At 36.8% G+C, this 16467-nt stretch overlaps 1 protein-coding gene across 16 annotated transcripts in view; it reads right to left on the bottom strand.

Moving 5' to 3' along the window:
- The window catches only part of TMEM131 (transmembrane protein 131), a 241376-nt gene that overhangs the window by 42055 nt on the left and 182854 nt on the right, over positions 1–16467 (bottom strand). For 15 of the 16 annotated variants that reach the window (XM_515638.8, XM_016949046.4, XM_016949047.4 and 12 more), the window contains 13 exons: positions 16304–16412; positions 15340–15493; positions 15076–15246; positions 13744–13854; positions 13526–13660; positions 12233–12337; positions 10769–10855; positions 7137–7289; positions 6962–7037; positions 6674–6791; positions 4242–4380; positions 4018–4127; positions 3486–3552 (listed from right to left, as the gene is read on the bottom strand). In XM_515638.8, the coding sequence (XP_515638.3) occupies positions 3486–3552; positions 4018–4127; positions 4242–4380; positions 6674–6791; positions 6962–7037; positions 7137–7289; positions 10769–10855; positions 12233–12337; positions 13526–13660; positions 13744–13854; positions 15076–15246; positions 15340–15493; positions 16304–16412 (1535 nt within the window). The remainder of the gene's footprint in view (positions 1–3485; positions 3553–4017; positions 4128–4241; positions 4381–6673; positions 6792–6961; positions 7038–7136; positions 7290–10768; positions 10856–12232; positions 12338–13525; positions 13661–13743; positions 13855–15075; positions 15247–15339; positions 15494–16303; positions 16413–16467) is intronic. The other variant, XM_016949049.4, reaches the window with a different exon arrangement.

Here is a 16467-nt window from a genome sequence, read left to right as displayed (position 1 = left end):
AGATCGGTGTGTGTTTCACACATAGAGATCTAGCTACTTGCTTCAGCATGATTCCACAAACATTAACTTAGAGTCAACAGACTTTATGAAGCACATTACTTTTAATTCTTGCTTCTGAGGTAAATACGGTTGTCTCTGTACATGCCAGAGATTGGTTCCAGGATTCCTGGCATAACCACATCTGCGATTTTCAAGTCGCAGTTGGCCACTGTGGAATGTGCCTATACAAAAAGTAGGGCTCTCCATATATGCAGTTTTGCATCCTGAAAACTGTATTTTCCATCTGCACTTGATTGAAAAAAATGTATGCGTGAATCAGCACAGTCGAAGCCTGTGTTGTTCAAGTGTTAACTGCTATTTTTTTCCTTTCTGTCAAAGTCCACTAAGACAGAAGAATATTCCAACTGCTTCAAGATGGTTGGTGAGTAATTTCCCTTTTAAATAAACTACTCTGATTAACTGATGGACACAATGATGTACTATACATATATTCCCAGCAAGCACTAGCTAATTTAAACTCTCATGGTTTGGGGAAAACTTTAAGATGTTGTGATGCCTCCCGTATACCATTCAGGACCTTAATAATTTTATAGTGGTGGTTCTCCAAGAGTGACCCTTGGACCCCTGGGGATCTCAGGGATCCTGTCAGAGTATCCACCACGATGTCAAAACTATTTTCATAATAATACCGATAGACGTTATTTGTCTTTTTCACTATGTTGGCATCTGCACTGATGGTCAGCAAAAGCCATGGAGGGTAAAACTGCTGACCCCTTAGCATGCATCAAGGCAGTGGTATCAAACTTTCCTAGCAGCCATTGTGTTTTTCAGTGTCATTCATTTGTATTAAAAAAAAAAAAAAGTCCTCGATTATGCCATAAAAACTTCAACCCTGGAGCATGTCTTTAATATTCTGTGGGATACAATGGGAAGTATGTAAAAAGTATTTCTACAGCTACCATGTTGTTTTGAAAAGCTGTTTGAGATGGAAGCTGAACTAGCTGCTTTTCTCATGGAACACTGTTTATGTCTGAAAGAATGACTGACAGTCTATGGTTATTCAGACTTGGGTATCTGGCAGGTATTTTCACAGAAATAAGTGAGCCTACTGAAGTATTTGTTTCTAATAAAATTCAAGCTTTTGAGCAAAATTTAGGATTTTGGATAATTTGTATTCACCATTGTGAGCTTGACAGCTTCCCAATACTTCAAGAGTTTCCTGATGAGCCTGGTGGTTAGATTAGCGAGGATGATTCATTTTTGGATAGTGCATAGTGAATTGTGGCAACATTTGTAAGGTCTGCATGTCTCCGTGAACCAGTATTTTCCAAAAGACTGATGTACAGTGTTATAAATAAAAAGGCAACTAAAATACTCCTTCTTTTTGTAATTACATGTCTGTAGCAGGTTAGATTTTCATTACATACTTCCATCAAAACAATATATCAAGAGAGACTGAATGTAGAGGCAGATATGAGAATCTACCTGTCTATTAAGTCAGGGAGCCAGCCATTAAAGAGAGTTGTAAAAATTAAAAAAAATCCATTCTCCTTGCTAAATGATTTTTTAAAATATAGGTAGTTTTCATTTTTGATGTTACCTATGTTGAATGGAATAGGTTTATTATTATTTTAAACAAATTAAATCACTATTTTAAAGATCTTCCATGCCCGGCCTCAGTTTCAGTTTCTAATATGGCAAAACACTGATGGATGTAAACCATATAAACAAGAAACCTCTCTGGGGTCCTTAATAATTTTAAGACTGCAAGGGAGTCCTGAGACCAAGTATTTTGAGAACCACATTCTATAGCACTGTAGAGATGCCCGAGATAGAATTTACTCTAAGCTCACTCTAGGACCTCCTCCTGAATTTCTTATTTAGAATACATTTCTGACGTCTAGAGTACTCTTACTTATTTTCCTATCTCTCACAGTGCTTAGTTCAGTGTTCTACATCTTGTAAATATGGCTTGTAGTTAATAAAATAAGAAAGTTAAATATTAGCTCACTTAATACTTATGTGAAATTTCTCCCTATTATAAAAGCAGAGTGGGCCGGGCACTGTGGGTCACGCCTGTAATCCCAGTACTTTAGGAGGCCAAGGTGGGTGGATCACCTGAGGTCAGGAGTTTGAAACTAGCCTGGCCAACATGGTGAAACCCCGGCTCTACTAAAAATACAAAAACAAACAAACAAACAAAAATTAGCCAGGTGTGGTGGCGCGTGCCTGTAATCCCGCTACTCGGGAGGCTGAGGCAGGAGAATTGCACAAACCCGGGCAGCAGAGGTTGCAATGAGCTGAGATTACACCATTGCACTCCAGCCTGGGTGACAGAGCCAGACTGTCTCAGAAGAAAAAAAAAAAGAAAAAAGCAGAATGAAAGGAAGTTCTGGTTACTGAGCCTTCTAGATAACTTCCAATAACATTTGTTACTTTGGCATCTTACAGATGGGAAAAGCAAAGCACGAAAAGACTCCCAGAGCGGGGCATGAGGCTGGAATACAAGACTGTCTAAACTTTAGTCTAGTGTCCCAGCCATTATTTGACAGAAAAAAATACTACTTTGAATATTACTTTCTTATGTAAGCTCGCCTTAAAGACAGAGTTATAAAAACTATTCTAATAAGGATTGGGCTAATATATGCCTTACAGATTAAAACATGGAGCTATGGGAAAGAATACAGTATTTCAAGAACTACAAGGGATCTGGTTTGAAAAGGCTCATAGCAATTCCTGATCAGCAGTGACCACATGATACAATGGTAAGGGCAAGGCTTCTGGAATCAGAGAACCAGATTTGAATTTGGCCTTGGGCAGAAACAAGGGCATGGTGGCCAAAAGGCTTGGACCAGTTTGCAGGGAGCCTTAGCTCCAAGTGTTAAGTTCCCAACACACACCCTTACATTAGGTCTTATTTAATAACGTGTGGTTAGTGGTTGCTCAGCCTGGCCTGAATGATAGAAAATAGTTTGGTTCCTAGAACAAACCAGTTTATGTATATGTTTATAAATAAAAGATTATCCATTGAGTGAAAATCATGCATATTACCATGCTAAATACAAACACAGCCAGTCATGGGTTTAGCATTCATGGATGGCTTAAATTTAATTACAAAGTATCCAGAATGAAAATGTAAATGACTGAGCTCAATATTTTGATGCTTAATAAAAATCAATGATGTATTAATATTTACCTCATCTATATATTCTCAGAATTTCTGTAATTATTATTACAAACCTTCATGGGCTTAATGTTTAATGCCCATAAATACGAACCTTTTACTCAATGTGCCTCACCTTGATCTAAATCCCACCTACTCTTCCTGATTTATTTGCCTCTGAAATAATTACTGGACTGCTCTGACTTCTTCAGTAACTTACCCTTCAGCCAAATTTAAGAGTAGCCAATAATTTTCTTTCATATTTATATTGATCATATTATAAAATAATTTCTTTGGAATAGTATGAAGTTTGAATACTTACACTGTTTCTGAAGACTTGAAATTCTAGTGTTCTCAAATCTATCTTTGCCACCTTACTCAAGTTAAACCTAAAACAAAAAATGTACACATATTTATTCATAAGCAACATCACAGTTAAGGGAGTTATGGAGTGATTATCAGGTGTGTGCTTTATTTTCAAATTATTGTCTGTCAGGTTTTGAGATCAATATGACCAGATTTATAGCCTTAAGAAAATTAAAGGCCACAACTTGTAATTAATATTTTGTTCACTTTTCAAAACTAGAATATTTGAAAGGTTTCATCTACTTTCTCTTTACACATTTTTAGAAGGGAGTTCCATATTACTTTTTCTTGCCTTATATTGAAAGTTTTTCTGGATGCTTTGCACAGTATCAACCTAAACCTCCCTAAAACCTTCTCTCAACCTTATAGATCCAGAACTTCTCGTCAAATCTATTAATCTGTATGAGCTGCAATAAGGCTTTTTAAGTGAATAAAATACTGATTCAATACTACATAGAAACACTGTGATGATCCCAAGCAATACTTACCTTGATACTAACTTATCTACAAACACTGAAGGGTTGGAATATAAAGCCAGAGGAATAAACTGAACATAGACAGGAACATCTGCAGGATTTTCTAAAGTAATCTCTTCTTCCTTAAACAAAATAATGAAACATTAAATGAAAGATTTCTATAGTTAAAGCTAAGAGTAAATACTTTATAACCCTAGTATGTATTTCCAAAAACCAATGTCACTTTGAATACTTACTGAGGAGCAGTTTGTATTAGTAAGTGGAAATTTCAAGTGCCGGGGTGAGCTAAGTATGGAAGGCCAGGAGAGCTCAGCAGTGATTTTTGATATTATATTTTTTTGAAGGTCTGTATTTACTTCAAATATAGCACTCAATCTAGAAAAACAATTTGTAAGTCACTGTATCAAAATGAAATATTTGAGTCTTCTGAACATAAGAAATTCAATTAGGCTTATGTACTTGAGAAATTTTTTGCTGGCCCTGAAAAAACACATTTATTCATTCTAGTATTTTACTATGCTTGTAATGCTATATGATGTCTCTATATTGGTGCAAAGAGTTGCCAAAATATCTGTCACAGATCCTCTGTTTCTGTACTGAATATAGAAAGGATGATAAATCTTAGGAATAATACCAATGGCATTAATGTAATCCCGTGTAAGTTTCGAAAAACCTTTCCAAGTATAAATTCAGTAAGAAAAGCTGGCCTATAGTAGATAACCTATTTAGAAAAGGCAGGCATATAAAGATAATACATGATGTTACGCAGATCCTAAAGGATCTTATGTGCCTAGAGGAAAGATCTAGACATCTACAAGCAGGGTGCTAAAAACATTTTCAGTAGAACTAATGAGAAGGCAGTGCATTGCTTGGCATATGGCTTTTCTCCCCCTTGATATAAAAACAAAACAGAGTCCTCACATTCAATGAAGACATCAGTTGACAACAGAGGTAAAACCTATGAGGGTTTTGTGCAGACACATGTAAAGTTTTCAGCAATATTCAAGACCTCATCTGAATATCTCCCTACTTATAAGTGTGTATAAGCCAGTTGCTTAGAACTCAGAACACATTCCCAAAGACACAATATTATAAATGGAGCTAAGATTCCTGGGACTAAACGCTGAAGCATATTTTAACCCCTAACTCTATTGCTGTAGTGTTATGATACTCTAATACTGGTAAGAGTACAAGTTTATATGACTAGTAGCAGAAATCCTCTGTAACACACACATAACAAAGTAACACAAAGGCAGGATCAGGGAGAATATCACATCTACTGTGCACTCAAGATAGACAGGGAGCCCAGATCTTAGCAATGGGGTGCTGGGGACACAGAGAGGAGGGCAGGCTTTTTGTGGGTAGGAGGTGAAGAGGCCCCTTAGCAGCTGAGCATAGGACAGCACTGTAAGTTATTTGTTCATAACTGGACATTAACATTTGGGGCTTGCTTGTCCTTTATAATGTCCACTGTGGAAATACAGGGTACAAAGGAGAGTTTTAATTAGTGTTCTCTTAGCAAGTCCATTAGAGGAAGTCTCTTTTGTATTCATTTTAACCATCTTTTTAAAGTAAACATTCGACTTTCTTTTGCCTTAAAGAAAACTTTTCATAGCAGAGAGTTCAGATAAACAAACCCTCCAATTATTAATGGTTTGAGAATTTACAGTACTCTTAAATGGGAATATCCTGATACTAACAAATATATTTCAAATTAGCAGCTTGAGAAGAGCAGTTTCCATCAGCTGCCATACTATCATTATTCTAGTCAAATTCTTTTCTGAAGTACATGAAAAGATCAGATTTCTATACTACCAAATCAATACATTTTTTGTTTTTGAATCTGGGTGCGGTATTGATTTGTCATTAGGTGCACATTTCCTACCTGCCAAAGAAACACTGTGGGGCCTGTCTGAATGGAGCCCTGTGTGCTCCCGAATAGCTCAGCACTTAGAAAGGAAGGGGGTGGGCTGGGCACAGTGGGTCACGCCTGTAATCTCAGCACTTTGGGAGGCTGAGGTGGGTGGATCACGAGGTCAAGAGATGGAGACCATCCTGGCCAACATGGTGAAACCCTATCTCTACCAAAAATACAAAAATTAGCCAGGCATGGTGGCATGTGCCTGTGGTCCCAGCTACCTGGGAGGCTGATGCAGGAGAATCACGCCACTGCACTCCAGCTTGGTGACAGAGTGAGACTCCGTCTCAAAAAAAAAAAAAAAAAGGAAGGAGGTATTCTTTTCACAGTAAGAAAACAGACACTCTGGTCTTGTACCAAGTGTCTAGGTGGGGGTAAACCTAGAAAATGTTTCCCTTGCCTTTAACAGACATCAGTGGTAGGTAAAAAACTTTCCTTCCTATGCAAATGGATGAGTCTAAGGTGAATACTGTCGTCATCCTACATAAGAACAACTTCAAATATTTTCTTGGAGTGTAAGAAATATCTAAAGCACCACAGAAAAGAGAAAAATGACAGTATGTATATTTCCAAGCAACATACAGTTAAAATGGCAATTTAAGATGCCTCACTAATAACTTTCTGAAAATTAGGCATTCTTTCTTAGCTATAAAGCAAAATAATCTAACATAAGAATATAATTTAGAAAGCATTATGTTTCAATAGTCATCTTGTAAAGATGGCTAAAATAAATAAACATAAACCACTCACCTATGACCTGAATTTTCCTTTATTCCTGTCCATCCCTTGAACAGGCTTTGATGCAAATCCCAGTCAGCATCCCACATATCTTCCTGCATGGCTACACCAGGCTGCACTTTGGGTTCGGCTAAAACAAGGAAACATACTTAACCTGCATCTATACTCACTTGTCAATTTTCCTTCAAATAATTTCTATAGTAACAAAAGACAGCAATGTACTTTAAAAGTGGCAGCCTCTTACTAAAAGAGTATTTTGGGGGAAGTGAAGACGTGAGAGAGAACAGCAAGGTCACTTACATTTGGATAGAAAAGGCAAGCCAACATAGCAATGATCCCCACACTGTAGTCCAGGATCAAAATAAATGTTTGCAATCTATAAAGAGGCACAGGAGAACCATGAATCCCAAATCCACAGGAAGTCATAAAACAAAATGTTAACCAATGGGAATTCTCAAATATAACATCTTCAAACCTTTGATTTTTTTCCTGGCTCCAAGTCTTCCTTATTGCCCCGTAATCGTTTATAGTAAAATCGCACATCTTCTGACAAAGATCGTATTTGCTGTATTTTTACCTTCTGTGAGAAGGAATTCATAATATTTAAACTTTGATGAACTATTTTCCCCTGAAGGAAGAAAGCAAAAAACAAACTCATTTGTATATGGTTAAATTTTCTTAAGATCACAAGTTTCAGAGTAGACAAGCATACTTCTAGGAAACCAAAGCCCAAAAGACATCTTAGAATGTTCATCAATTGATAATCTTTAAATTGTAATCAACAGCCAAAAAACCTCACCAAAAAACTTTTTTTTCTTGCTGTGGCATGTTACAGAAAAATCAGGAGGACAAATCTTTGCAATCTTGTGACAACTGATTGACGTTAACATTCACACTTTCATGTTAAGATACTGAGGATGCCAACAAAGGTACAAACAGAGATAGCTTTAGATAAAGGGAATGGTTACTTTCAGTTTGGTAAGCAAGGTTTGTTTACACCCAGGCAAGAATGCCCTGAAATCACTGAATTCTAAAATCTAAAGCCAAAGGGGACAAAATCACAATTTTTTTTAAAAGAAAGTCTCTTCATTAGGAAAAATATATGTCATTTGTATCAAAGAGAAATTACACATCTTTTGAAATTATGGGTTGTCAAGTATCTTATTAAAACAGTACACAAGCTGGGCGCAGTGGCTCATGCCTGTAATCCCAGCACTTTGGGAGGCTAAGGTGGGTGGATCACTTGAGGCCAGGAGTTCGAGACCAGCCAGGCCAACATGGTGAAACCCTGTTCCTGCTAAAAATACACATGAAAAATTAGCAGGCATGGTGGCACACACCTGTAGTCCCAGCTACTGGGGAGGCTGAGGCAGGAGACTCACTTGAACTCAGGAAGCGGAGGCTGCAGTGAGCCGAGATCGTACCAGAGCTCACAGATATAAATGCTGCTCTCACAATTCTATTCAAATATTAAGCTATGAGTTACATGAAATGTTTATTCTGAGGTATTGTTTCCAGTAAGCTCTAGTATTCTCCATCTGATAAAGAGATTGACAGGATTTGGTAATATAGAGGTAATTTAGAATTCCAAGCAAGTATCTGGTCCTGTAAGCCTCCTAGAGATATCTGAAAGCTTAATCTGAAGCAGTTCAAAACCAACCCCTCTAAATCTCATGCTGAAATGTGATCCCCAGTGTTGGAGGTGGGGCCCTATGGAAGGTGTCTGGGCCACAGGGGTAGATCCCTCATGAATGGCTTGGTGCGTTCTGACCTCGTAGTAATGAGTTCTCATGCCATGAGTTCACACAACCACTGGTTGTTAAAAAAGAGCCTGGCACCTCCCTCTCTTCTCTCTTGCCATGTGATCTTTGCACATGCCAGCTCCTCTTTGCCTTCCAATATGAGTGGAAGCAGCCTGAGGCCCTCACCAATGCAGACACTGGGGCCATGCTTCCTGCACAGTCTCCAGAACTGTGAACCAAATACACCTCTTTTTTAAAAATAAATCACCCAGCCTCAGGGATTCCTTTATAGCAACACAAATGGATCCAGACCAACTCTTGTTTTTATACACATGCTTTCTCATTTATTCCACTCATGGGGCTTTTCACTGTGTCATCTGCTGTCTTCTGAACTGAACTTTTCCCTGCCAGAGTTTACGCAGAGATTAAGGACATCATTGATTGAGAAGGTAATGGAAGGAAGAAACATGGCTCTTTTGGATAAATAACGAAGTCAAGAGTTTAGTATAGTCAGTACAAAGTGGAATGACAGGAAGATGAGGATTTAATTAAGACCCAAACTTAAATGTGATGAAACTATTTTTAAAATAGTTAAAAAAAAACTATTGTATTTTTAAGGAGTTAAATATTGAATTCAGGTTTTACTGTACAGGTTGAGTATCCCTTATTTAAAATGCTTGGGGCCAGAAGTATTTTAGATTATTTTTTTTTGGAATATTTACATATATATAATGAGATATCTTGGGGACAGAACCCAAGTCTAAACATGAAATTCATTTATGTTTCATATACATTTATATGCATAGCCTGAAGGTAATTTTATACAACATTTAAAATAATTTTGTGCATGAAGCAAAGTTTTGACTGGAACCTGTTACAAGAGGTCAGGTGTAGAATTTTCCACTTGTGGTCTCAAAATGTTTCAGATTTGGGAACATTTTGGATTTCAGATTTTTGGGTTAGGGATGCTCAACTTGCATACAGCATTAAGATTTTGCAATGTCTTGTTTCTCTTAACCCACTACTGTCTCCCACCACTAGGATGTGAGACACTTTTACATTTGCCCTGGTATTCCTGAATGGACTGCCCCGTCTTCTTGCAAAAGGCAGCATCTTCCCCTGGTTTTCTCATTTGTTTTATCTTTGTTCTCCAGGCTCAAACTCTAAGCCATATTCCTGCCTCCTCTACCCACCCTCCTCCCCATACTTGTTTCAGTCTGTATGACCTCTTTAGGATATAAGCACAGTTCAAATGATTCACCTGCAATGTCTCTTGCCTATGTTCCCTCTCCATCATTTGTTCCTTCATCCATACATTATGTACTAAGTGCCTGCTATTGGGAAGAAACGATCTCTCACCCGTTTCCTAGAGGATCTCAGACTCTCACTGGGGAGGCCAACTTATAAGGAAATATTTATAGCACAATACGAGGCTTGCAGCAAGAGGGGTAATTTCAAAGTATTCTAGGATCACACATGAAACAACCAGTATTGTCTAGAGGAGTCAAGAAATCTTCAGAGAGGAGATGACAATGGAATTGAATCTTGAAAGACACGCAGGAGTTCTTTGAAGGAAGGACAGGAGGAAGGGCATTCGAGGCAGAGAAACAACAAAGGCTTGGAGGTATGAAGGGACTTTACTGACTCAGCCACAGCCATACGCTCAAACTCCCCTTGGCACTTTTCACATGGACTCTGGCCAGTCTGCGGGTTGGCCTCCAGGCACTCTATTGTTACTTTCATCTGTGTCCTCTATTTCTTTCTGCAGAGAGCCAGTCTTTAAAGCTCAGCTCTGATGATGTCAAGTCTTCACTCAAAAACTTCATATTCCCATGAACTTAAGGGCATTTAAGTTTTTTCCATGTTATCACCCCCACAGACCATTCCATTTTCTCTCTTAAAACTTTTCTCCATTCTTGCCAAACTGGACAACTCACTATTGCCTGAACCAACTTCAGACTTTACTGCCTCTGCATCCCTGTTGAGCTTGCGCCCTGGCCCTGGATTCACACCTCTGCCACCCCTTCTCCATCTCTGTTGGAAGAAATTCTAAGCTGGCTCCCATAGCCCCTGCATCAGTGAGATGTGTATTTCCCTCACAGCACTTTATTTTCACTCCTCTTAGGGCAACTTCTACATTCCGCTTTATAGCTCTGAATTGTGGGTCCATTTCCCTTTCTAGATAGAAAACTTTTTGAGGAAAAGGACTGTATCTCTTTACATCTTCTAAAGAACCTGGTATAATGTCTTTAAAATAAATGACTAATAAAGAATAACTGACTTTACTGTAAGATTCTAGGAACACAGAGCTAAAGGCAAAGGCAAAAAACGAGCAATAGAAAAATGTGTGTATTAATGATCTTACTGGAAAGGAAGGTGGAAGAACCATGTGCTTAGGGAAGCAGGTCAGTGAGCCTACTGCAATCACAGCCTTCACAGGGATTGTCAGGATCTGTGAAGTCAAGAAGATGATGATAAATAAGTAGTTAAGACTTAGCCTGATCTTGATAACTATTGCATTATATTTTGGGGTTAACCTAATTTTGGGACTAATATTGACAATAACCAGCTCCATACCAATATTAAAATCACCCATAGATACTGTTTAATCTGTCCAATGTACTCCATAAAATGTAATGAAATATAACACATTTCCACAGATTTCTCAGTGATTCATTGAAAACACATAAAAAAGACTAAACAACGGGGAAGCAATGAAGACAGATTTTTTTAAAATACAAATATTTTTGTATTTCAAAATACAAATATTTTTGTATTTCAAAATACAAATAATCTATAAAATAGATTATTTTAAAAAAGAAAGTCAAACTGTACTCCTAAAACAATGTATGTAAAATCTAGCATATCTAGAGTTACATAGCTTTTTTTTTGATACAGAAATAGACATCAACCTAATTTTTAAAAATGCACTGAACATTCTAGAGTTAGAATCCCATCCCATACTGTTAGTAACTCTCAAAGCTACTTCTCTAGGGTATTTTTCTTAATTCTTATTTTCACCCAGACTAACAAAAATTTATCTGAATTCTGAAATGTACTTATTTCTGTCATGAGTGATAACCATGAATTCCTCACCTGACATACTCTCAACAAGTCATTTATTATTAAATGGCCAATTCTGTTTATTTTATAATTACATTTTTTTTTCCACGTGGGAGTTGTGTCCACTGAAAACATCTATGAGGGCAAAGGTGGTAAGTTGTTGAATTTAGCAGTGCTTGACTTTCCTAAGAGCTTTTAAATATACAATTAAAAACATTTAGGTCTGGCAGAAATATATCCATTCAAAATCTTACTGAATGCAAAATAAGCTCCACACAGAATATTTTAATTAAAAGCTTAGTAACCTTTAGTCCCTTGACTTTGAATGACTCATGAAAATATAAATGTGAGCACTCAGATTAGGACATGATCTCCTGATTTTATCTTTCTTTTCAGAAATGTTAGACCCTGACTGCTATTTATGATTGTAGGAACAATCAGAGGTATCTAACTCAGGACACTCAGTTGGGGTCTGTGCAATGATATAACCATCTGTTTAAGCAGGTTTCTAACAAAGCAATTCTAAACGTGCTAAAGGCATTCTTCTGAAGTTGCTTTTTAGGTTAGGAGGGTTGGGTTTTATCAAAAAACTATGAGCCTATGAACATCAATCTTCTATAAACTATTCTCGAAAGCTCAGTTTTTAAGGTATGAAACTGGTAAACTGTAACTCTGAGTAAACTTAATTCTCTGGTTTCATAAAGACAAGAAAGGACTGACTTATTCAGAAAAACCCCACTGCCATGAATCCCCATAAAGTCTTTACCTCATAGTCTGTTGTGATCTGGATGGCTCCATCATGAATCCCCTCTAATTTTTTTGCAGTAAGTTTGACTCTGAAGACTGCAAAATAGCCTGAAGCTAATGTTACCTGTAGATAGTAGAAATGGTATCATTCATTAGCCTTGCTAGTTGAAGTTTCCTATTAAAATGGACATGAAGGGTGTAGTGATAAAATGACTAACAAATCCTAACATATACCAGTATGACACTGAATTACCATATCACTGTGTACAAATATCTCAAAATAGTGTCCATCCCTTGATATTTCTCTACTACACTTGTTCCATGGGCCACTGAAAAAGCTGGTTCCTGAAAGAGGGAGGGGTGTGGTCCTCTTGCTAATAAAGCTCCTCACTCTTTACCCATGGACCTGTATGGCCAAAGGGGCTGGAGCAGAGGGACACAGCCTTCCACCAACCTTTCAGGCACACTGGAGCCACAATTGTATACACAGCTGGCTCTGCTTCAAGCTGTGGATGTCACTCTGTAATGTTAATATTCATATCTTCAGGGCAGCTGAGGTCAGATATAACAAAACACCAGACCTATGGCATTCCACAGAAACGTGTTTGTCAACACTCTCTGTGTATAAGGACACTTGCTTTTCCTTTTGTAAAACTGCCCCAAGAAATTCTATTCTAACCTGCAGATGAGATTATCTGATGCTCCTTCTCACAGACTGTGATTCTAATTCTTTTCCCAGTAGGTATAAACTCCAAGTTCCCCTTTCAGTACTGGTGAGTGCTGAAACTAATAAATTTGTTTTCTCTTGTTTAGCGCTCTCTGACAACCAACTGTAACATGTTTATTAGACAGGTAAAAATATGTGGGCAGACTCACAGTGATCAAACAATGTTTGCCTCACTGATACTGAGGCAGTATCTGGACAGACGTATTATTGCATAATTGAAAATATTTTCTACCAATGTTCAGGGCCATCTCTTTTTCCCAGTAAACTCAATGAACACAAGGTTAGTTTAGTACCCATGGGAATCTCTCCTGTAATGACACTTGTGTTACAAAAAGATAATTAAAAATTTGTGTGTTATAGAACTTTTTATGACAAGGCAGAATTAAACCCCTTTGGGTTTCAGTGCCCTCATCATAAAAATAGGGGGTTGAATTACATTACCTATAAGGCCCTTTTAATAGCAAGTAACCAACACTATTATGAACTGCATAAAAATAATAGTGATACATGTAGCATAGCAATGATCTTCCACTTGCAGTTTAGACATCCATCTTACTTTAAGGAGACAATAGAAAGTTTACTTACCGATGATTGATCTGATAAAGAGGATTTTTCAAACTCTGGCAGGCTTGAAATTATTGTAGTTCTATTGCCTCTTTCCACAGCTACAAGTTCTATTGATAAACCGTCTCCTATGATATGCCAACTTTTTATAGCCAACTTTAAAAAAAGATATGAAAATGATTATCACAACACAAGCATAAAATCCTTAAATGCGATTTAGAATAAAAACAGGTTTTTACCTCAATTGGATTGCTGTTTATAATTGCAAATAAAATATTACTTGCTTCTGTAGCACTCAGTACTCCAAAATCTATGAAACGTTCCTCTATTTTGGGGGGCAATACAAAGTACTGGAAAGATATAAAAGAACCAGATTTTAAAAAAAGTCACATTGATGTAACAATATTATGAAGAGAAAGTAACTATATTAAAGATGTATTAAAGTTCCCCCCAAAATTAGCTGGGCATGGTGGTGTGCACCTATAATCCCAGCTACTCGGAAGGCTGAGCTGAGGCAGGAGAATCGCTTGAACCCGCGAGCCAAGATTGCACCACTGCACTCCAGCTTGGGAAACAGAGCGAGACTCCATCTAAAAAAAAAAAAATTACAGTTCTATGCTTTCCTATGCTTTTGTATATATGCATAAAACCACACATTTATACAACATAGTTGAGGGCTTTGTATGATGAAAGTCTTTTGAGTAATCAGAAATGAAAACAGCCATGGCTTCTGCTGAGTTGCTATTCTTCCTCTGAGGGCACATGAAAGAGGCAGGAAGCTAAACTACTAAGAGAGGTTTAGTGGAACCCTAGGGGATCGGGCAAAAAGCATGTGGTCTCAGCAAGCATCACCAATGATCACTGAAACAAAATAACCGAAGCAGGAGCAAGACATTACTGAAGGTCCCTCCAGCTCTAAAATTCTAATCGATGCCAACTATTTAAAGGGCTACATTTCTAGATGTCCTAGCTTTCTTTTTATCTTTCCTAACAGTTTTCTCTCTTATCTAAGCTTCTTTCATTGATCACTCTCAAGATAGCTTTGTTTGGAATTTTTCCCCCTGCTTATTTTCTGTACCAGGAGTACCTTCATTGTTTCCTTCTGTGTCATATATAATCTTCCAACTTTGCGTCTTTACCACCTTATTTTCTTCTTTACTATCTGGTTCTCTTCTTTGTCCCGATATTTCTTGGTTTTGATCATCTCTTCCCTACGTATATCCCTCTTCACCTTCCTTGTATTATTCTTTTTCTACCTATCATTTTTCTATTTAGTTCTTTTCTATATTCCCCATTATTACAATAGTTTAAAAGCATATCCAAGAGAAAGCAGAATGTGGAAAAGATCTAAGTAGAGACTGTAACTAGAGAAGTCAACTGTATCACAAGAGAGAGCTGCCAGAAAAGGTAAAAACTAGTTACCTGGAAAGGTAAAAACTGACTAGGAGAATTAGATCAATTTGCAGAGCACAAATAATGGCAAACCGTATGTAACACAACTGCCTAATAAGATCTGAAAACATTAAAGGTGGGCAGGGAGTTTAAATGTTAAAGATGGATAATATACTTACATCTAAAAAGCCTGTGTATACCCGCACAGGTAAATGAAATTTAGAAGCATTGGTAATAAGTAAAATGTTGTTATCAATGTGCATGGATGATGTGGAAGGCATAAAAAGCAGGGTAAAAATGTATCCTGATTCATTAGGAAGAATTAAGACTGGTTTGCTGAAGTTGTGAACCTGAGAAATGATAGAAGAGAAAAAAAACAAAGTGTCAGCATCACCTAGTTGGTAGACCAGGAAAATTACAAGTATGAGGGCTCCTGGACATACTTTAAACATTGTTTTGGCTTCTTCTGGTAGCAACACATCGTGAATGAGGATCGCAAAACTGAAAGTGTTAGTAAGGTAAATTGGCCTTTCCACAGGATCAGCAGGGCTGTCTCGGATGTGAAATAATGTTGCAGCATGATCAAATCCCAAATAACTATTAAAAAAAAAAACAAGAACAAAATAAATCATTTTTATTTCCATGTGTTAATTTAAAATCCAAGTTCTTCTGTTGTAAGTAATAATTTACATTTAGCATTAGGGATTGTATTAAAGATTTAGAACTATAATATTTAAGTGATTGACTATATGATTTAAAACAAAATTTAGCTTGCAAAATATTGAAATTAATACAAAGAACCATTCTCTAATGAATTATATGAATCATACAATTAGAATCAAAGACATATCAACAAAAAAAGCTTTACTTTGAAAAAAATCATGTTTATCACTGAATTACAAGGAGCTTTGCTAAAATGAATCTTTGCCAAGTTGAGTATTAAACTACTATTGGTTAAAGTGCAATAGAAAATGAACATGTCACTTCCCATTTATAAAAAGTTGTAATTCTAGAAGTGTTTATGAATTTATAAAGGAATATAAAGAATTCTGTTTCGAGTGTCAAAATACTTTAATAATAGGCCACAATCACTTACATATTACAAACAAATGTCAGAAAGGAAATGGTTCAAATGATTTAAATAATATTTAAAAAATCAGATTTTTGAATCATTAAGTCTTCATTTAAGCCCAAATCCTATCATCCCACTTACCCTTTTCTTCTAAAAAAGTAAAATATAAACAAAATATAGGAGGTTTTCTCTTTTATAGTTGGGGCTGTTCTTTCAAAAAATAATTCCATCAAGTTTATGTGAACGTGGCTAGTATTTCTGCAGGTCATTTAGCAGGAAAATATAATTTACTGATTAGTAAAAAGTAATAGAATTTACTTTAAAAAGAAACTCACCCATCTAAAACTTCTGCTTGATATGGTATTTCAAGTTTAGAATAACTCTTTTCCTTTGCTTTAACTGTTATTTTCCCAGAAAACTGAGATGGCTTTTTTGCCTTCGATGCTGAAAGGAAGCATAAAAAATAATCTCTGTTACCTTTTACTACCAAAGAGAATTA

Source organism: Pan troglodytes, chromosome 12 (genome assembly GCF_028858775.2).
Source record: "Pan troglodytes isolate AG18354 chromosome 12, NHGRI_mPanTro3-v2.0_pri, whole genome shotgun sequence".
In the NCBI taxonomy this organism is placed as follows: domain Eukaryota; kingdom Metazoa; phylum Chordata; class Mammalia; order Primates; family Hominidae; genus Pan; species Pan troglodytes.
This window is presented reverse-complemented; position numbering and strand designations above follow the sequence as displayed.